Below are 21,317 nucleotides of genomic sequence, written 5' to 3'. Positions count from 1 at the left end.
CTTTTTTTTATGTAAGAATGGAATGATGTGCTGTGGTTAATTTTGCAGTGTCCTCTTCCTGCTGACTTTGGGGTCTACTGTATTAGTTGTCCTTGAATTTTCTTTCCAACAAAACTGATGCAAACAAAAGCTGCTAAAGACAGAGAGCATGGGAACCCTTTTTGACCAAAGCCCAAGATTAATAATTCCAGCACCCCATGTGGTTAGAAAAGCAATTGCTTAACATATTCCCTGCTTCAAATTTTCGATGGAGGCTTAAATATTAGATTGCATGCATGTGGTCTTCCCATTTTGATTCCCCCCAAAACAATCCCTTCTGGTGAATCCTTTTTTCTTTGAAAGTGGAAAATGGTTTTTTGGGGCAAAAATAGAGCATTCATTACTTCTTTTTCTGTTTTTTTTTTCTTTTTGCTTTTCTATCACATGGGTCAAAATTATTGAATTAGGTGTATGAATCATTTTTTTTCATACATTTCTTTCTTGAAATGCAAGTGGACCCACAAAAGAAAACAAAAAAGAACATTAGTTTAAAACATCTGACCAGAATGTTCTATAAGGCAAAGGGTTTGAACCAATGAAATAAAGGAGATTTGCTGCAGAAAATAGATCTTATTCTCCATTAATATGGTTCAATGGATGTGTCCATATCTAAGGTTTGCTCATTTTAATAATAAGTTCCTAACATTAAAAGATAATCAAAACCCAAAAACAACAAGAGTGTTGGTTTGTCATGTTCTTATCAGTATTTTAGGGAGAGAAAGATGCCTTATCTTTCAATTCATCTCTATTAGCATTTACTAGAATAAAATAACTTTTTATTACAATTTTTAAATGTAATAATAAGCACCACAGATGTTCCTTTCTGAAGTTTTAGGTAGTTCTTTTGTAATTTGATAGGACAATAATAAATTTGGAACTGCTCTTGTCAAATATAGTGGTAACAAATAGTAGCTTATTTCTTATAGAATATTACTAGTACTATAATTTATATTGGAATTTAGACATGAATATGAACCGACCAAAGTCCTTTTAGATCCAATGCAAACTTCATAACCCCATTGGCAAGATGGTAATTCTTTGCTACTTTATCATAATCACATCCATATGTGATTAGGTGTGTGGATATGTTTTACTATGAAGACATTGCAACAACCATATAGATTTGACAATAATACTTTCTTAATAATTGGGTTACCTATATAATTATTTCTTGATCAGAAAAGATTCCATGCAGGAAAACCTAACTGATAACCTGATTTGAACTTTTGTCCGAAACTTGCATATCTGAATTACATATAAAATAGGGTCTTCAATTTCAAGCTCTACAGTATTGGATAGCTAAGCATATGCCCTTGTTTCCCTGGATGCAGTCTATAATTTTCGGTCATGTTTCAGCAATGTTTTCATTTGTTTTTAATTTTTTATTGGTTGTATTTCCTTTTGTTTTGGCAGAGAAATATAAGAAAAATACACAAAAAGAAGTATAAAATGTTAGGATTAGTGACTCAAAACTCATAAAAAATTTATTTGAAATTAGTTAGATATTACTTTATAAACAAAAAAACTCGCAGAAAAAGAATTCTTAGATGACAGAGATTCTTAATAGGTAAGTACAGAAAAAAAATTTTAAGAAGAAATAGATTTTTAATAGGTAAATTTGTATGCTTATAAATAAATAAAATTTCTATAAGGTTAGGTATAAAAAAAATATCTAAGAGAATTATAAAGTTTTATGAGATAAATATCTTATAAGATTACTAGAGATTTATGTTTTATAGGTGCGTATGAATATTATGTTTGTGAGTAGATAAATATGGTGCATAGATCTATAAAAGGGTACGTGTTTGTTAGGGTTGAATATACTCCATAAGATTAGAGAAGATTGAGAAGGCTTATGAGTATTGATTGTTAAGTGAGATTGATTTGATGTATGTTTAGAATTTTTTATAACTAATGAATCTTATTTTTCATCTGTGGACATAAATCGATTTGATTGAATTACATTAAACTGTTATCTTTTGTGTAATTAATTAAATGATCGATTCATTTTACTTTTGTTAGTGTGATTAAATTAGGACGTTTTGCTTAAAACAAAAAACAAGGATAACACATTAAATAGAAGATGTAGAACTACTCAATAAAGTGGGGTTTATTGGCATCGAAGATTGGTTCATATCAATCTGTTTTGCTTTCCAACAAAGGTGGGTTTCCTTGGGAAATTCGGTGCATATATATCAAGTGAGCCCCCTGGCCTGTCCTATTTGTTTACAAGATAGTGATTAAACATTACTAAGACGGCAATGAAGCCTGAATTTACAGGGCATTTCAGTTAAGGTTTATGGTACATATATATACCTTGTGAGATTTGGGACCCAGTCTCAAGTCATTGTCGATGGATACAGTACTTCATACTTCATAACATCTCCATAACTCTATAGTTTTTCTGTGGTTTAAATATAACTTCATTTATAATCACAAGTTTCTTTTCAAAATAGGAATTTTTTAAAATACAAATCTCCCTTCTTTCAAAGTTGTAGTAGTAATGTTTTCTTCTTCTTATATACCAAATAAAACAATGTAGATGTAACCAAATGAACATTTAAGCGAAAATCGTTCAAAAAAAAATATTAAATCTAGACAAAACTTAAGACACTATTGATCAGGTTTAACAAAAAGGAACCATAAGTGAAGTAAAACATAAACTAATAATAACAACATTTCTTTCAACACAATGGGTTTGAATCCCTACTTCTCAAATTATTATTATTATTATTTTTAAAATGTAAAAAGGAACAAGATATATTTCATATTTAAGATACATGCAATACTAAAATAAGTCAGCATGTTTAGTTTAATGGTGATGTGAAGTATCTTTAAGCGGAAGAAGCAGGCATGCAGATGAGAGTGGTTAAGTAGGTATTTGGAAAATAAAATAAAAACCTGTTGCTAAAAAGCATGGAATTAGTGGACAGGTAGCCATAATATTTTCAACTTGACAGATTGGTTTAATTTGTTTGCACAAGCAAATCAAACCAATATTAATTAAGTGACGCTGCTCCAAATTACTCAAAACTTCACACCACTCGCTCAGAGTCCAAAATCGCAATGCATCTGTTTGCTAATTGTTTATAATTGTGAAAATCTGTACTTAATCTGTTAAGTATTATTTATTTTGATTCGAAAATTTTATAATTTTATTTTATAAAATACGTTTAACATATTTGAATTTAAATTTATATTTATATATTATAATAGATCTATATAATCTTTGATATGAGATTTAGACTCAACATAAAATACATAAATTTATCGAATTACATTAAACGTTGGATAAGTTCAACATAAAGCATAAACAAATATAAATCATAAGATCACATCAGATGTTCGGATTCTAAAGGTAACTCTTACGGCATAGCACTTAATTTTCGTCTAATTGATCATCGCTCTGATATCATTTATGAAGATTTACATCCAACCTACAAAATATTTTTTGTTTTGACCCAACGATTTCATGATTTTATCTCACAAAAAATATATCACAAATTTAAATTTAGATCTATGTATATATCATAATAGAATTTTAGTTAGATTTAAATATATATACATATATATATATATATATAATTTTAGATTATTTCATCGTGAGATTGAGAGATTGAGGTGTCCCAATAATTATGCTTTCCTCGCTTTGGACTTGTTATTTGGACATAGTCCAGGACCTTTTGCTAGAACCTAAAACAGTTAAAGGGTGGAGACAGGCTCGCAGCCCAATTTCAAATATCTGCTTACGTGGATAAACTACCGATTTTGCGCTTTGTCCTCCGGATATTTTTCACTTCCCTGAATCTTGATTCGTGTACCAGACAGAACTATCGATGCTGATGTTGTTGTGAATGGAATGGAGTTCAGGAATCTCAAGAGTTTACGGCTTCTATAATCGTCGTCGTCATCGTCTCACTCAGCCTATTTATGGCTGTTTTGACAGCTTGGATATGGATAAGCTTTCCTGTCAAGCTGTTTTATGATGCGGTATCAAATCTATAGTTGCATAGAAAATCCAAGATTTGTACCAAAATCAATTAAGAATGAAAACCCAATGTCATGTTAGTATTTCTGGCTTAAAATAATCAATATTCTTGGTGGAAATGAAAAAAATGTTAAGCCTGAGGCGGTGACTCTTACTGATCAGAGTTCAGACATGTCAAATGTTATTGTCAACACCAGCCAGAATCGAAACCAAGAAAGAAAAAGGATTCGAAGAGGCTCAGGGCCAAAAAAAGGGACTCATTTTTGAATTTGGACATAGGCCTTCCTTGTTTGAAACTGCTGAGATGGTTGTCTGAAATTAGTATATATAATTGTACAGGGAATTGTATTAGCAACCATTTGATGCGATCACGAGGCATGGGCAATTGCGTAGAAAAAATGCTTCAAACGATTCATAGAAGGGTTTGTCAAGTGTCAAGGTTTCTCTGTCCTTTTTCTTGGAGTGAAACATCGGAGAAGGAAATTTGATAATATCGTGCTTTAAAAGGAAATATCAAAGAAGTTTCTCATTTTTTGGAACTTTGTACTTTCTGTTTTTAAGATACTCGAAGGGCTAAAAGGGCTCTGCTCTTCCCTGATTTTTGTTGGGTCATAGCCCTCGAAATCACCATTTTGAGTAGATTTGGTCTCTGATCTTAGCTACTTATTTTAGCAGCATTTTCAACAAGCTAACCCAGACAGCTTTGTTTTTTCTTGTAACTTGATTTCTACCTATCCTGATAGGAGGAAAAGTCTTAGTCAATTTCATATAAATGGTTATGCAGATGAATGATCCGTGCAAAAGAATGCGTGCTAAAGCAGTAGCTAGCTAATTAGAATCCACATATTCAAGTGAATTATGAAATGTGAAATATCTTCAAAGTAAAAGCATATTAGATTTGATTTGAAATGAAGAAACATTTAAAAAATCAAGCCAACTCGATTGTTTCCAATTGATCATTGATCGGTTTGCTTTAGGCTTATAATGGTAAGAAGTATATACTATCTAGCACGGCAAATTCAGGACTGATGGAATGTTGAGTTGGGAACAGTGGTAAAGGACCCTCTGGTAAATGTCTAATTACCTCTTGCTGTCTAAATCAAAGCCATAGAACCCAAGAAAACAGATCATATTGGCCTTTTTTCCTGAAGGTAAGCACTTTTCCTTTATCTTCAAAATAAAGGGTATCAGACAATTTCCCCAATGTTTATGCGCCTGAATGGGAGTGAGAGAATTTGCTAGGAAAGTTCCTCATAATTACTTGAATTTGAATTTAGGAAATGAGAGTTTCCCAAATATTGCTTTATAAAAGGATCACTGGGCAATAACCTAGCCATGCAAAATGCAAAGAAGTGAGAGAGAAGAGAAAGGAAGAGTCAAAGTGTAAGAGTGAAAACATGATGGAGATCGAGGAAGTAAACAACTATGAGGCATTGCCACTTCTCTCATTGAATCATGTCTCATTGTTGTGTAGATCAGTTTGGGATTCTGTGCTGTTCTACGAAGAAGTCTTGGGCTTTGTTGTCATCAAACGCCCTTCTTCTTTCAAGTTCAATGGAGCTTGGTAAGCTTACTGCTCTAGCCTTCAAGATATTTAGTTGTTAACGAAAAAGGATATTAAATGGCTGATCTGCCTGATCTCATGCAGGTTGTATAATTATGGAATTGGGATACACTTAATTGAGAATCCATCAATTGATGAGTTTGACACTATTGTTGAACCACGTCCAATTAATCCTAAGGATAATCACATATCCTTCCAGGTATAATCAGCCTGCACCATTAATTTACAGTAGCAGCTAGCTAGTAGGAACTGATATCACAGATATGAAGATGTTTATAACAAGTTTTTAAATGGTTTGTGATGACAGTGTACAGATGTTGGCCTTGTAAAGAGGAGGCTGCAAAACATGGGACTGAAGTATGTCACAGCGGTGGTTGAAGATGAGGGGAACAGAGTTGATCAGGTGTTCTTCCATGACCCAGATGGGTACATGATTGAGCTCTGCAACTGTGAGAACATTCCAATCCTTCCCCTCTCTTCGACCTCATTCAAGCCAAGGCTAAGCAGTTTCAACAAGGCTGCACCAGCTAAATGTGGATTCATGGAAAATGCTATGATGGAGAGCTTGAGCATGGAGATGATGAACATTTCATTTTGAATTGCACAAAAAAAAATGTGAACAACTTGACTTTCTTTTCCACTATTGTATGCTGCAATTGTTTTACAGGTCTTATAATGGTCTGGTGTCTTGGTTTCATGAAGGAATTGTATTGGTTATAGTATTTAATAAGTTTGCGAGATTGAGCTGTAATCCCTATGTAATGTCTCTACCCTTTGAGCCTAGGTGAGGCTTCTGATTGTATTAAATTGGAAATATGGCCTCTGACAGATCAAAAGGACAAAACAATGATCTGTAAAAACTAAGTGAGTTGCATATTGTGCCTTGCCCTGGCAAGGCCAGCTGCCACTGGTATTTGTGAAATGTCAATTTTGCAGCAGCTTTTTTGTTATAAAGCATATTTCATTTCATGAAGATGCCTGCAACTCATTTTTACCATCTAGTTAATTATCCAACATAGGCCCCTTTTTCCTTTAAGCTATAGTTGGCAATGAAATAGCAAGATTTGCCTTGGGGTTACTATGCAGAGCTCTACTCCATCTTCAGATTTCCATTATAATCAGTATTGTGAGGATTGCACCTAATTTGGAAGGTTTTATTTGTTTTAACTTAAAAGTTTTATGATTTTATCTTATTAAAGAATACGATTCTTATTACGTAATATTTAATTTTTATTTAATTAGTAATTTTTTTGATATTATTCATGAAAATTTATATTTAATTTAAAAGAATTATCTACTTTGACTTGAAGTTTTTATAATTTATCTCACAAAAAATATTTAAAATTTAAATTAAAATTTTTTTTTTATATATCATAACATATTTTTAAATGATTAAAACGTCACAAGTACTGCTTGCTTTTTTTTTTTTTCAGAAAATGTTGCTTACAAGGAAGAGCCAGGAATGCTTTGTTTATTACCAACTACAACCATTCATCTGATTTCAATGGTTTTAAATTGAATTTAATTGTGATTTCATATATGTGGCAGGGGAAAATGTGGACACCATGATCAAAAGGAAGAGGAGGAAAAAAAAAATGGAGACCCACAGGATCATAGAAACCTTGGCAAAAAGTCAAACAAATATGTTGGAACTGAAATGTGCAATTAAAGAATAATTTCTTCTACTATTTTAAGCATAGTTCTACTTTCATTTTGATTCAATGAAGTCATCAATTGTACTAACAATAACTATTTCCCACTGTTGATTTATCAATGGTTGACAAGACAATGACCTTGTAAATAAATGGCTTTCATGGAGAAAGCATACGGCTTTATGACTCTGTCCCATTTCCATCTATCATGCAAACTGTCTCACCCCACAAAAACGTAAGATTTCATGAGCCCATCTTCTCTCTTCAATAATAGTTCTATAATATTGATATATGTACCGGTAATATATCCGTGCTTTACCGCGAGTCGAAAATTTTTTTATAATTAATAATATTAAATTTAATACATTAGTGAATATAATTTTATTTATAATTTTTTAATAAAAATAATGATTAATGAAATTTATTAATTAATTTGAGGACAGGGTATGCATTTAATTATCATAATTTATATAATAAATCAAATAAAATCTATTTTTTCAATTTTATCTAGTTAAAAATATTAAAATAAAATAAAAAGCCAAAACTAAAAAAAAAAAAAATCCCTAAAAAAAGAAAAAAAAAAGAGGTTTTTACTTGTTTCAACTCCGATATGATATTGAATAATTATTGTTTATACGTAACCTTGATTCGGCACAAATATATAAACCACATTTGATTTTATTTTAATTAAAAATTAATTCAACAATTTAACATTCTTTTAATATAAATTACATTCAAATATATATAAATATAATATTTTATTAAACAAATATTTTAAATTATAAATTTATTAATATAATATATAAAAATTAAATTAAATAAATAATATATATATGTTTGGTAAGACAGGGTAAAGTACTTTAAATTTGCTTTAATTTGACATTGATTTTCAATAAGAGAAAACCGTCATATCCCGACCCATTTTTAATTAAAAAATTTGTTCATATTGAATCAAATAAGCAAAATTCATAAAATTCAACCTAACATCAATTCAATTATTTAATAATTTAATTTGACTTCAATTCAACCTAACATCAAGTTATTATTCATTAATATCTTATTTCAACCAATCATATATATATATATATATATATATATATATATATATATAACTCATATTTAATCTAAATTGATCAAAAATTAATTCGATAATTTTAATTGAATATAATATTCATAAAAATATTATTTTTAATATAAATTATATTTTAATTATATATAAATATAATTTCTATTAAAATAAAATATTAAATAATAATTTTATTAATAAAATATATTTTATAAATTTAAAAAATAAATAAAATATATTTTATATATATTTGAGATAAAATAAAATATTTTAAAACCACTTTCGACTTGAGCTAGTTTTTCAAAAAAAACTTAATCCGATCTTGAATTTTGAAAAAACTCACCTTTTGGACATATTTATTGGATTAAAACGAATATAAATTCATATTTATTATTTTTATTTTTATTGGTTTTTTTTATAAAATTTATTAATTAAAAAAGATTTAAAAAAAATGAGAATGTCATATAAATTTATTAAATTAAAATATTAAAATTAATTTTATTAATATAATATATATAATTAAATAAATAATAAAAATATTTTTTTATATATATTCGTAATAAGATAAAATATTTTAAATCCACTTACTTAACCTCAATTTTAAAAAAAATTCACGACCAAATCTGAATTAAAAAAAATTATATTAAATGGAAACAAATCAAAATTGATCGAAAATAAGTTGTTTTATTTTTTATTAGTTTTTTTAAATTTTATTTAATAAAAAATAAAGAAATAAAAATATTAAGGTGTCGTGTAAACATCTTCACTTCCTTTCAAAATCTACAAAAATTATATTACAGATATTGCAGAGATTGATTGAACTTGCCATTCATTGGCCTTCGTCCATTTTGAGGGTTGCTTCCTGACTGAAGCAAAGGGGTTATTTTATTTTATTTCATTTTATTTTGGATTTTTATTGTTGTTTTTTCAAGGTGCTGCATGAAAGAAACCGATGACTCGGAGAGACTAGAGAGAGGGAAGATGCTTTGTGGATGGCTAGGCTTCCAGAAGCAGCAAAAAGAAAGTTAGAAACCAAAGCAAAGCCAAACCAAAGTTAACTGGAAATTAAAAAAACAAAAGACATGGGTCCCATGGCAGATATATGACTTGTGGTCGAGATTAAAGCAGGAAAGCCTCTCAACTCCACAACTCCTAAAAGCCAAGACTCTCTTTGAAAAACTTGCGTCGATCAAGTGACCAAATACCAAATGAACCAAACCAAAGTTGACAAAACAAAAGACATCTCCACTCCATATCCCCCCCTGCCCTCTCTCTCTCATTCATTTGTCATGTCTCTGTTGCCTGCTTATTAAAGCCCCCACATTTTCCCCACCCTCTACAATCTCTTCTAATGTTATAAAAGAGAAGCATCTTTTTTTTTTCTACCCTATCGCCAATCCTAGTTCTTGCGCTCATCATCATTATACCCGATCAAACCCCAACAACACTTACAAGTTACAACAGCTGCATCTGCTTATTGTTTGATTTGATTATAAAAGCAACATGTTTTCTTTTGGTTTTTAGTTGGGGTTGTTCTTTTGTTTCTGGGGCATATTATTATATTATGTCAAAAGAAGATGGATGTTTTTGCTGGCTGATTGGGAGACGATGAAAGTGAGAGAGAATTATGCGAACCCTTTGTGACGCTTGTGAAAGTGCTGCTGCTATTGTCTTCTGTGCTGCCGATGAGGCTGCTCTTTGCCGTGCCTGTGATGAAAAGGTTGGTAGTTGGTTCTTTCTTTCATTCATTCTTCTTACCTTCTTTCTTCAATTGATTCTTGTTTTTCTTTATGTAAATTATACACTTTGTGGGTGTGTTTTAGCTGTTAACTGGACCCCATGTGAGATTTTGTGGTCTATTGTTCTTCTTTGTAGGAGGCGGGATTTTTCCAATAGTTGCTTGCTAGTCCAATTGCTTATTTACTAGCTACGTGATATTTGTTTTTTTATTAAACCCAATAAAGACCCCTCTTTTCCTCTTCAGGATTGAATTTTTTGTTGTGGTCTCTTCTGTACCACTGCTTGGATAAGCAGTTGTTCATACTGATCTTTCTATAAATTCTAAGCTGGAATTCCAAAATTTGATGAATAGTCTTAATCAAACGGATACTTTGAGTCTTTTTTCATGTAGAATTTAGTAGAGATTGACAAATAGGTTGGTATTTGATTTTGTTTATTCTCAAAAACTTCTTTTGCATTGCTATCAAAAGGATGCTCCTTCAAACTTGTTTAGACTTAGAATTAGAATTCTTTCATCGTTCTGGACTGTCCTGTAAAATTGAAGCTTTGCTTTGAACCGTTGACCGTTGTGGCAGGTCCATATGTGCAACAAGCTTGCTAGCCGGCATGTCCGGGTCGGTCTGGCAAATCCCAGTGATGTTCCTCGCTGTGACATATGTGAAAATGCACCTGGTATGCAGGTGTCTTTTTGTTTTTACTTTTCCATTCATTATAGAGCTGTTGCTTTCTCAGGTTCTATAGGAGTTTCTTAAACTTATGTTCGTCCCTTGGAATGTGCATGTAGCTTTCTTTTACTGTGAGATCGATGGAAGTTCCCTTTGTTTACAATGTGATATGATTGTACATGTTGGAGGCAAAAGAACTCATGGAAGATATCTTCTATTAAGGCAGAGAGTTGAGGTTTGTCACTTATCTTTGAAGAGAATTGGCTCATATATTCCTCCTGGAGTTTAAATGTGCCCTTGGAATTTCATTGCTTTGTTTTTTATGTAGTTTCTGGGGAATAAACCTGGTATTATTGAGGGCCCAGCTTCACAACCGATGGATCCCAGTGAGATCAGAAGAGGCCAAAATCAGCCAGCTAAACCAACAGTAGGAGAGAGCCAACAAAATCACAAGCTCTCCCCTGTTCAAGGGACAGATGCTAATGCTGGTGGCTATCTCAAAATGGATAGTAAAATGATAGATTTGAATATGAAGCCTCATCGAATACATGGACAAGCCTCAAACAATCAGGTTAGAACTACGTTTACTATTAATATAGCTTTATATCAAGCTTCTCCATTTCTTTCATATCATTTAAAACACATTCTCTTGTTCTTTCAACTGATGCTATATATCTGTAATCACCCATAAAGGAGTGAGATTGAGTAGATGTCTTGTTTGGAAGCCCTCATAATTTCATTTTATGTGCAACAGCCATGATGTATTAAAGATAGAAACCTATATGAGGATTGCAGTATCAGACTGAGAAGATAGATGTGGAAAATTGATAAAGGGGTGTTGAAGATAATTTCTAAAGTTCATGAAATCAAATAGTGAATTATAGGAATTTGATAAGAGAAAATAGTTATCCGTACCTTAAAGAACAACTGGAGCATATTAACGAAGTAGTTTAATATATATATAATTTTCTAGAAATTCTTTTAATGATTTTAATCCTAGTGCATTTGTTTGATTTAGTATTGATACTTTTATTGTCAACAAGCATTTCATCTTCATTTTCAAGTTGAACTGTGAGATTACATTGAGGTATGGTACATTTCTGACGTTCATCATGTGAGATGGACAGCCTTGTTTTGAACTTGATACAATCATTGCATTTCTGTCTCATGAGGTAGGTCCACCAACAGTGCACAAGCATATTCTGGAATAAAACTATATAGTCTATACATCAAATTGTTTTGTTAAGCTTGCAAAATTGACCCCTGATGCCTGTTTTTATGTCTGAAAGGAACAATAATTCACTGTTCTAAGCAGATGTGATGATGATTAGGAGACCTGGGTCCCAGTCGGTTAAATTTTATTTGGAAGCCAGTTGCCTGGAGTACCTCACTTCACTTATGTTAACCACTCCTTAGCTGGTCAACTTATCATCACCTTCTCTTCTCCCTAAACTAGCATAGTTGTTAGAGTGGTTTTTAGACAAGCCCTGTAGCTCATACTGCAAAGGATTGATCTGTAATCTGTCATTATTTTGTTATGTTTGATTTGTGCTGTTGAAATGGCATTGTAAAAACGGCATTTTTTTGTGTGACTTATTATGAACTTGGGAGATTTGATAATGCTTGAGATTAATGCTTGAAGAGCAATGCTATATGCTTATACCCAGAGTTTCTCTTAATAAAGTTAATATTAACATGAAACGGGCTCTCAGGTAAAGGAAAATCAAATTTCTTGGTGGATGGATAACATCCGTTTTAAGAAAAGAAAAGCTCAATATTTACATGGAGCAAATTGAATTTATAGATCTTTTAAGTGATGTGATGAAATTCTCACCATTTCATAATAAATTCTAAACTAATTTGTTTTGACTGCTCTCTAGTCGTTATAGTTTTGAGATCTCAATTACATTTTCAATTAAATTCAAGGGGAAAAGAAAAGAGTAGCAATGACAGAAAGATTAGTAATCTGCTCTTTCAATTAAATTTTCACTGCTTGATGTCTATAAAGCTGTCGAAGATGCATGACTGTTGCCTACGAGGATAACAGCAAAGATCTTCATTACTTCTACATAATTTATAGGCTTACCATCATTGTTGTTTTCTTCTATGAATTTGATTCAAACAACCTAGAAAACATAACCCTTGACAAACATTCCTTGCTTGGCCTTCTCTGCTTCTCTCTCGCCTGTGTATTTGCCAAGTTGAGCAAGAGAGTTGGCCTTTGCCCGGACAAGCAGAGCGTCCAGAGCCTCCTTCACGTTCTCAGGTCTGCCTCCCCACTTCTTAAGGCAAGTATTTTGAAGGGCTCTTGCGTGTGAGAATGACACATGCCAAGGGTTAGGAACTTGGTTCATTGCATTCAAGTTCAAGTTTGCCTCAATTTCAGACTGCCCGCCAGACAAAAGCTGCCAAAACACAACCAATCAACCATTAGCTGCGAAGTTTCCTCTAGGCATGTGTAAAAACTTACATTTAATAGCCAATTACTATGATTCCAGGGACAGCTGGAGGGATTCTTTGGCGGAGGAGCTTAAGGGTGTAGTCAGCAACTTGTCGAGGAGGGGCTTTGTTCTTGTATTACGAATTTAAGGAGGAGTCTTGAATCTCATATCAGATATAAAAGTAGAGTCACTAAAGTATAAAAGGGTTCACACAATTTTTTTCTTGTGAAACGTTTTTGTAGGACAAAACCTTAAGTCTCAAGGGATAAGAGCGAACAATACCTCACAAGGGTGTGAACTGTAACAAGTAGGTTGATCTGGGACACCTGATAAGTGGATGTCCGGGTCTTAGAGCCGCGTGGGTCGGAGCTTAAGTCTCGACATAAGACAAGTGGTATCAGAGCCAGCCTTAAACTATTCGACCCACGCCAAGCCCTTCGAGGGAGGTAGGCAGGTTGATCAACCAAGGTCGGAACTTAAGTCTCGACATATGACAAGTGATATTAGAGCCAATCCTAAATTGTTCGACCCACGTCAAGCCCTTTAAGGGAAATAAGTAGGGTGGCCAGTCAGTTTTCGTGACGAGGGCTAGGTTGGGTGAAGGAGAATGTCATGGACCTAAGGAGAAGTCTTGAATCCCACATCGCACATGTCACGGACCTAAAAAGGAGTCCGATTGAGTGAGAGAGAATGTCACGGACCTAAGGAGGAGTCCTAAATCTCACATGGAACACGGCCAATCAAGGTTGGAGCTTAAGTCTCGACATGTGACAAGTGGTATTAGAGCCAGCCCTAAACTGTTCGACTCACGTTAAGCTCTTCGAGGGAAGTAGGTAGGGTGGCCAGCTAGTGTTCGTGACGAGGGCAAGGTTGGGTTACGAAGAATATCATGGACCTAAAGAGGAGTTCGATTAGGTGAGAGAGAATGTCACGGACCTAAAACCTAAGAATGAGTTCTGAATCTTGGGTGAGCGAGAATGTTACGGATCTAAGGAGGAGTCCTAAATCCTACATCGAACACAGTCCTAATGAGGAATCCTGAATCTCACATCGAACATGTTACAGACCTAAAAAAGAGTTTGATTGGGTGAGAAAAAATGTCACGGACCTAAAGAGTAGTCTTAAATCTCATATCAAACATGTCACAGATTTAAGGAGGAGTCTTAAATCTCACATTGGACATAAAAAGAGGGTCACTAAGATATAAAAAGGTTCACACCACTTTTCCCTTGTGAGATATTTTTTGTAGGACAAAATCGTAAAGTCAAAGGGATCAGAGTGGATAATATCTCATAAAGATGTGAATCGCGACAGGTAGAGACTAATCTAAAATATCGGATGAGTGAATATTCGAATTCTGAAATCGTGCAAGTCAAAGCATATGTCTCAGAACCGTGATACTTGCACTCTGCACCTGGAGTGGCCATGCTTGGCTTGAGGAGGATACCTTCAAACGTCACATTGTTCCGGCGAAGGTAGAAGAAAACCTCAGCCCTCGCCTTTTTGCCTACTTCGAAAGTCCTGTCAATTCAATGGTCACCATCAAGCAACATCTCTTACTCAACAATTGGAACCAACCCATTGTCCTGCATGACCAAACATCGAAAGATTATCTAATGCCAACAAATGTAATCAAGACAGTACTGTAATAAAATATCGCTTCATCTTACCTGAGAGATGGAAGCATAGCAAGCAAGTCCCCAGGCTGCTTCCTACACAGCAGGTTCAGATGGTCCATTGGGAATGCTTACCACAGTACGCCTATAAATAACAATTGAAAGTATGTCTTTAATGATAGCATAAAGAGAACGAAAAGCAGTTTCTCATCAGGAAGAATGTTTATAATCCTTATATCACTTGGCTGTATTGATAACACAATGGAAATGCTAATGGAAAACTGAAAATATATTCAGATATGGGTGCCAAATGGATAAAAAATTTTACCATTTTGCAAAACGAGCTCCCTGTTGGTACTATACAGCAGAACGTAGGCGAGGCCATCAAGACCTTGGCATCATGACTCGTTGTTTGAGGCAGCCAGTGGAACAAGGCCCTGCAGTCTTCATATCATCAAGCTCTTAGTTACAGTCTTACAGATGCTACTTGGCATTATAACTACAGAGTAGACATTTTACCCCGCAAATGGGGCATGAGACTTACCTTGTCGACCTTGATACCAGGGACTATGTTCTGCTTAACAAGGACGTCAACCATCTTCCTGCCATAGGTTGTGGATTGGTAGAGGGTTTCCTCAAAGAGGATGTACTGGCCAAGGCCAGGAGCTGAAACAAGCAATGTCCTATAGGCTTGGCGGTTAACGTCAGTATTCTCTAGCCCGATTGAGGCCAAACGTTTCCCACAGGTAGCATTGGACTCATCCATGGCCGAAATTCACGGCCTGGAGAAGCAATAGTTTGCTACAAGCATCCAACAATTCCATATCAGTAAAATCATTGTTTCTTCCGAAAAGTTTGAGTTTCTCATTGTCAAAAGCTTGCAATTCTAGCCATTACTTACTGAGAGAACCCATGCAGATTTAGATATCTAAAAACAAAGTATTTGGCTATTCTGTTTAACAGACCATTATTTCCTTCTGTCGTTAGGTCATTCTAGTGTTAGCATATATCTTAAGGAAGTTGTCGAAGAGGTTTTAATTATGAGTTATGACACTTAATGCAGTCTTAACAAGCTCATCGGCATAAGAGCTTGCACGCATGATTAGTCCAGAGGGAGTAACGGGGTGGCACCTCACTACAGAAACTGTAGGTTGGCGAAGGGTCTGACCCTTAATCCACTCGTCTACAACAGGTGAAGTTTTGAGGAGAGATGCGAATGCCATTTTGCGTTTTCAGGATGTTCTCTTAACTCTCCCCTCACGCTTTTTTAACACGTAACTTTTGAATCTAAGTCTCTAACTTATAGTTCCTAATCCTTGCCAAGAGGTATCTTATTTGAGGCTGTAATATCAAAGGCCAATCATCAACTGACATGAGGGATGCTAACTTGGCAAGTCGGAATGGCAGAGGTGTGGCTGTTATGAGGTTGGGAGCTTAAGTATGTAACTTAAGGAAATCTTGTTTGTAAAACCAGAAAAAATTGGAGTCAGTGTTACCCTGAGCTGATTGATCCTGTTTTGTGCTTTTCTTTCTTTTGGCCTTGCTAGTTTGGAGAAATCACCCGAAAGGCAAGATGCAGACAGCTATTTGCTTATAAAATGGTTGGCAATAATTTACAAGTTTTTCCTTTAACTTGAGGCAATGAACCAACAAATTAACTTTTCTGCTCATAGTATGTATTTCAGATGCAGCAAAAGAGGCAGTCCTGTGTCTGCATATTTGGAAGCAAGGGGTAGCCTGCTGTTAAACCCAAGGCATCAGCCATTGATCACTAATTCTGCACCTTAAGGACAAGGTGCAAATATTCTAACAAGGACCGTTCTCCGTCAATTCTATAGCAATTGAAAGGGAAAGAGGTAAAAAAATCAGTGTTTGCCTCACTGGTCACCTCAAGCTACAGAAGTGAGCTTATGACCCGATGATTCTCTTACTTGTAATATCGATGGCCCCATAGTCAAAAGATCTGGCAACTGTCTGCTAAGGAAAATAAAACTAAATAGACAAATATACTTATATACAGACACCACAGATTGTGGAGAAGTGAAAATCTCCTTAGTAGGACATATAGGAACTATTGTGGACAGATTCAGGCATTCTGTAACTAAAAATCCTCAAGAGATTGAAGAGCAAAGATAAGGCTATTTTCAACCGCTCAATCTCGGGGGCTTCTTAGGCTCAGGTGATTCAAATTAAGTCTATAAAAGTTCTCATTGTCCTACCAATCCAACCCCACAACATATTGTCTTTGTGCATGTTCACAAGAGAAGACAAGAGAGAGTGCTTCCATACTGATTCAGAATCTTGGAAAAAAATAGGAGAAAAGAACAAAAAGGAAGAAAATTTATGTAAGAAACCACAATTCACAAAATCAACAACCTATCTTTCTTTGATCTAGTTTTACATCTTTTACCAGACAACAAACAAATTCATCCACAATCTTTCTTTCCAAACTATGCTTTTGACCAATATGTTAAGCAGAACAACTAGTATTAATGCCAAAAGTAGAAATATGACACAACTCTCATAAGCTAACATAATATGATCAATGAACCACTACCAAGAAAATCTTGCGTTATCCACTACATCAAAATTGGGGTTCTATAATAAGAGACACCTGGTGGTTTAGCACTACTTAAGATAAGTAGACGAAAGCCAGAGTAGCACATAGGTTATCAATGATGTCAGCACTTCAAAACTCCTCAGACCCTTAAGAATAGGAATAGGTGGAATCACAGATACCATCAAGAAGGTTCCCACCAGCCAGGAGAATATAAAAGCTCCAGCCCTGCATTGCAGAAACAAATTGATCATTAAAACCTGTTAATTTTGCAACAATTCAGGGTTCAATAGCAAAGAAGTTTCACGAACGCATTCAGAAGAGGGAAGAAGACATGCAATGAAGAAGTTCACTAACTAGGCATGCAATGAAGAAGTTCACTAACTATTCATCAAAGTTGGAAGGATTTGGCTAGGAACATTTTCTTTTTGTCAAGTATAAAGCAGTTCTATATGATGACAAGTATAAAGCAGTGATATTCTTCTCAAAAAAATCAAGGACATCATATCACATTTTAAGGTAACACCATCACATACCCATAAAGTAGAGCTTGGATTTTGCTCTTCAACCGACCATGTATGAAATAGAAGGTAGCTATCAGTGATATGGCTACTTGAAGGGTTGGGCCTTCTTCAGTTGGAAAGAGAACAGTGAGAACTCCAAGCACTATAAATGCTATGGATGTTCTCACAATGAACTTACTGGCCGGATTATGGAACCTGCTTGTGACAGCCTGTACAACTCGGGATTGTTTGACTTCCCTGACCTTTTTCTTGATGTCAATTTTTGGGTTCTTCCTTTCGTAGAACTTCTGCATAATTATTTTGTCATGTGCTGCTTCAATAGCGTCCACACTTGTTTTGTGCCCCCCATATTTACTAATAAGGAAGTTCCATGCAGCTTGAATTTCGTCCTCGGAAGCCTCCCTGCTTATTCCTAGTCGTTTATATGGGTCCCTGATATTAATTCTAGGAAAGATATCCGATCCTGACAAGGCAGTCAAAGAGAAAATTCAATGGGGTAAATGCTATTTAGCAACACATAACAAACTCTAAAAAAATGGGGTCAGCAGCAATCAATCACAAAGGCAAAATTCAGTGAAACAAGTTCTCCACAAGCAAATGGCAATTTGTAGGCTCCCAGCAAATGCACGTAACAGGTATATTCCAAGCTCATTAAGAAGCCAACAATATTAGGGTAAATCTAGGTCCATGCTCAATGAACAAAAGCTATGCTAAAGTTGAGTTTACAATATTTCAAAATCATAAAAAATTCAACCTTGAATTTAAAATCAGCAATCACTAACTTATTAAATGGTATATGCTTACTGCGATGACTTTCCTTCAATCATCAATCCAAACAGACAACTAAACATAAATCAATAAAATACAGTCATTAGTTTACAATTTACATCATGTGCAACATCTCTTCAGTGCAGAAATTAGTCAGGTCAGAAGGTTTTTCAAATTTCTTTTACTTCCAGACAAAGATCCCTAGCATAGCAAGTACACTTATTCAGAGGAAACCAACAATGATAATCCAGAAAGAAAAAAAAAATCCATTAGTCTCAAGCAATGAATATTACCAGCTGATTCACTTGCCATATCACCATAGGAAACATCCATTGCACACTTGATCAAATGAGTTTTCTGTGTCTTCCACTTTCGAATAGAAGAGGTCCAACTACTTCTACACCGCAACAGGAAAAAAACCATGATATCATACAACCAAACTCGAAGCTTACCATTTCATGTTATTGGAACACTACCTTTCAAAATGGAGTAAGCCAAAATTTTCATCAGGTTTGCCATCACTTGGAATAGCTGTAACTTGTCTGCATACTAATCCTTGATTGCGATTAGGTAGCCAAAGGCAACATCTCGAGGGACTGCTGGTCAGTCCAGAGACACTCATTTTTATAATACCTTAATCAGCTATTGCCAAGGAAAATACTATGAAAGGTCAATGATTAACAGCTGCAACTGACAGTGTTAAATCAGTCACATGAGATGGCAACTTGAATTGAATAAAGAATAAAATAAAAATTACCATGCCTATTTTACATTAAACAAACTCTCCAGGAGAAACCTTCATGAAGAGCAAAAATGGTGCATCAAAAACATCTCAGTTTTCATTATTTTATATTCCACAATGTATATAGCTGAGAAATTTAAAAGCACAATCATGTTATCAAATTCCTCAATATTCATAATCAACTTATGTTGGTGAATTCAAGAATGGAAAAACTACCTATCGGTTTTTCCTATTAGCTACATTCTGTCAAATTAAACAGTAAAGTCCATTACCTTGAATCTAAAATGAATTCATTCGTTCACCCTCCTTGAAAACATGTAAAAATAACATTTCATTTCCTTTTCTTATAACCCAATCAACAGAGTAGAATATGCAATCAAAACCAATCAAAAAGACAACCCATTATCAACTCAACAGTACTTTAGCTAAAATCTCAATAAAGGCTGAAACTTTATCTTCACCAATTAACCAAGGCTATAAAGCAACAGACTTTGCCACATAAATAGAGAAATTCAAGGCCAAATAAATGCAAGAATAATTCAACCTACAGTTTCCAGATTATTAGTGTTCTCCAGTGAGCATTTTTAGATCCCGAAATCAAACATGAAAGTTTTAGTGAACAATAATGTTGAGAAAAGACATACCTTTCAGGAGATGAAGGAAAATACAAAGTTGGGTCGAGCTGAACAGTTGCTACGGATAGGGAAGCGGAGCGTGGGGAGCTTGGAGAAAGATAGTAAAAGCTGCTTGGCAAGCTCAAAAACTGACAGAGAGTTGTTTGCTTTCCAGGACGCTAACAATCCGTTGTAGTCTAGCTGGTTAGGATATTCGGCTCTCACCCGAAAGACCCGGGTTCAAATCCCGGCAACGGAATTTTCCATTTTTTCTCTCCCATTTCTTGATTATATGCTAATGCAAACAATTAACTAAGATTGGAAGCTAGTATTGTCCTGATTGAGAGGGAAAATGAGCAGAAAAAAACACAGATAATAATAGAAGACAAATTTCAGGTTTTGAACTGATGCAAAGCAGTCTAAGCAGAATGTTGGAGTTGAACTGATACAAAGCAATAGGCTAGCTTTTTCTCAGCCATTGTCATGTGTTTAAGTTTTGAATTTTCTGCACCTTCCTTGCCTATTGCTGTCTGTGATAATGGTGCCATAGAGTGCAGTTCTAGAACTGAATATCAACTAATTCATTTGATTTTCCTGGTGCCTATTTCCAATTATCCTTGCACAGTAGCAAGTAGAAACTTTGCATCTTCTTGTGTTGCAAATGATCAAATGAAATAAAAAAACTCTTCTGCTATATTGGCAGCAAAGATCCATTAGGACTAGTTTCTTACCATATGTTTCTTACCAGACTAATGTATTTCTTACCATATGTTTCTCACCATGCCACCTTCCCATCACTAGTACATTGCCTGATTAGTAGCTTGGAAATGGTAAAGCTCTTTCAGTTTTCAAATTTTTTCTCCAATTCCAGCAAATATTTCAGATCATATGAATTTTCTACAAATCCTTTTTTGTAATGAAACAAGCATGTCCCAACAACTAGAAAAATCCACCTTTGCAACATACAACTCAGATGTGCTTGAACAGCGTGCCATTTTTGGATCAGACAGACATCGTCTTTTGTGCCATCACTGCCATCAAGCTTTTCCTACAATATAGGACTAAAAACAAGAGTATTTCCGTTGCCGGGACTTGAACCCGGGTCTTTCGGGTGAGAGCCGAATATCCTAACCAGCTAGACTACAACGGACTATTACTTTGTTTTGACAAACATATAAATTAATAGTTTTGAGACAGACAACTTTCATTTGGCCGTGGCGCCACTGGGCACCTATGGTTCTGCATTCTGTAATTCGCCATTAACTCTCCTTACTTTATTGCAAAGAACATCACCTTCAAGGTCAGCCAGAATCTTTGGATTACAATCTCAACAACTTCTAA

The 21,317-nt window shown here is 34.5% G+C and overlaps 4 protein-coding genes and 2 non-coding genes across 12 annotated transcripts; 3 read left to right on the top strand and 3 right to left on the bottom strand.

Moving 5' to 3' along the window:
- Positions 1-5,350: 5,350 nt before the first annotated feature.
- LOC111316252 (glyoxylase I 4-like) lies at positions 5,351-7,256 on the top strand. Of its 2 annotated transcripts, XM_022918272.2 has the most exons (4): positions 5,351-5,591; positions 5,676-5,790; positions 5,899-6,206; positions 7,140-7,256. In XM_022918272.2, exons 1-3 carry the CDS (start codon positions 5,425-5,427, stop codon positions 6,187-6,189), a joined length of 573 nt encoding a protein of 190 aa, XP_022774007.1. In that variant the 5' UTR covers positions 5,351-5,424; the 3' UTR covers positions 6,190-6,206; positions 7,140-7,256. The 2 variants fall into 2 exon arrangements, with proteins under 2 accessions (XP_022774007.1, XP_022774006.1); XM_022918271.2 differs by lacking the exon at positions 7,140-7,256 and having other exon boundaries at positions 5,899-6,545.
- A 2,237-nt stretch (positions 7,257-9,493) lies between these two features.
- On the top strand, positions 9,494-12,380 carry LOC111317229 (B-box zinc finger protein 19-like). Of its 2 annotated transcripts, none has more exons than XM_022919664.2 (5): positions 9,494-10,029; positions 10,625-10,721; positions 10,834-10,949; positions 11,043-11,285; positions 12,030-12,380. In XM_022919664.2, the coding sequence occupies exons 1-5, from the start codon at positions 9,937-9,939 to the stop codon at positions 12,033-12,035; spliced, it is 555 nt and encodes a 184-aa protein (XP_022775399.1). In that variant the 5' UTR covers positions 9,494-9,936; the 3' UTR covers positions 12,036-12,380. The 2 variants fall into 2 exon arrangements, with proteins under 2 accessions (XP_022775399.1, XP_022775398.1); XM_022919663.2 differs by having other exon boundaries at positions 12,004-12,380.
- A 2,444-nt stretch (positions 12,381-14,824) lies between these two features.
- LOC111317230 (fructose-bisphosphate aldolase 1, chloroplastic-like) lies at positions 14,825-15,635 on the bottom strand. 2 transcript variants are annotated; one of them, XR_016333420.1, is made up of 3 exons: positions 15,316-15,635; positions 15,100-15,215; positions 14,825-14,916 (listed from the first exon to the last, which is right to left on the bottom strand). XR_016333420.1 is itself a non-coding variant. In XM_089753995.1 (2 exons), the coding sequence occupies exons 1-2, from the start codon at positions 15,535-15,537 to the stop codon at positions 15,156-15,158; spliced, it is 282 nt and encodes a 93-aa protein (XP_089610121.1). In that variant the 5' UTR covers positions 15,538-15,635; the 3' UTR covers positions 15,050-15,155. The 2 variants fall into 2 exon arrangements, 1 of the variants encoding a protein (XP_089610121.1); XM_089753995.1 differs by lacking the exon at positions 14,825-14,916 and having other exon boundaries at positions 15,050-15,215.
- A 1,450-nt stretch (positions 15,636-17,085) lies between these two features.
- Positions 17,086-20,142, bottom strand: LOC111317228 (protein CHAPERONE-LIKE PROTEIN OF POR1, chloroplastic-like). 4 transcript variants are annotated; one of them, XM_089753993.1, is made up of 5 exons: positions 20,007-20,142; positions 19,097-19,304; positions 18,914-19,017; positions 17,865-18,315; positions 17,086-17,556 (listed from the first exon to the last, which is right to left on the bottom strand). In XM_089753993.1, exons 2-5 carry the CDS (start codon positions 19,240-19,242, stop codon positions 17,400-17,402), a joined length of 858 nt encoding a protein of 285 aa, XP_089610119.1. In that variant the 5' UTR covers positions 19,243-19,304; positions 20,007-20,142; the 3' UTR covers positions 17,086-17,399. The 4 variants fall into 4 exon arrangements, with proteins under 4 accessions (XP_089610119.1, XP_022775394.2, XP_022775396.2 ...); XM_022919659.2 differs by having other exon boundaries at positions 19,097-19,310; positions 20,007-20,136; XM_022919661.2 differs by having other exon boundaries at positions 18,914-19,014; positions 19,097-19,310; positions 20,007-20,136.
- Positions 20,143-20,162: 20 nt separating this feature from the next.
- Positions 20,163-20,235, top strand: TRNAE-CUC (transfer RNA glutamic acid (anticodon CUC)). The gene has a single exon. It is a non-coding gene; the product is annotated as a tRNA-Glu (tRNA).
- An 818-nt stretch (positions 20,236-21,053) lies between these two features.
- On the bottom strand, positions 21,054-21,126 carry TRNAE-CUC (transfer RNA glutamic acid (anticodon CUC)). The gene has a single exon. It is a non-coding gene; the product is annotated as a tRNA-Glu (tRNA).
- Positions 21,127-21,317: the final 191 nt, after the last annotated feature.

Source organism: Durio zibethinus, chromosome 24 (genome assembly GCF_047325235.1).
Source record: "Durio zibethinus cultivar Kanyao isolate XHJ-2024 chromosome 24, ASM4732523v1, whole genome shotgun sequence".
Taxonomy (NCBI): domain Eukaryota; kingdom Viridiplantae; phylum Streptophyta; class Magnoliopsida; order Malvales; family Malvaceae; genus Durio; species Durio zibethinus.
The sequence above is the reverse complement of the archived record's forward strand: the minus strand, read 5'-3'. Positions and strand labels throughout refer to the sequence as shown.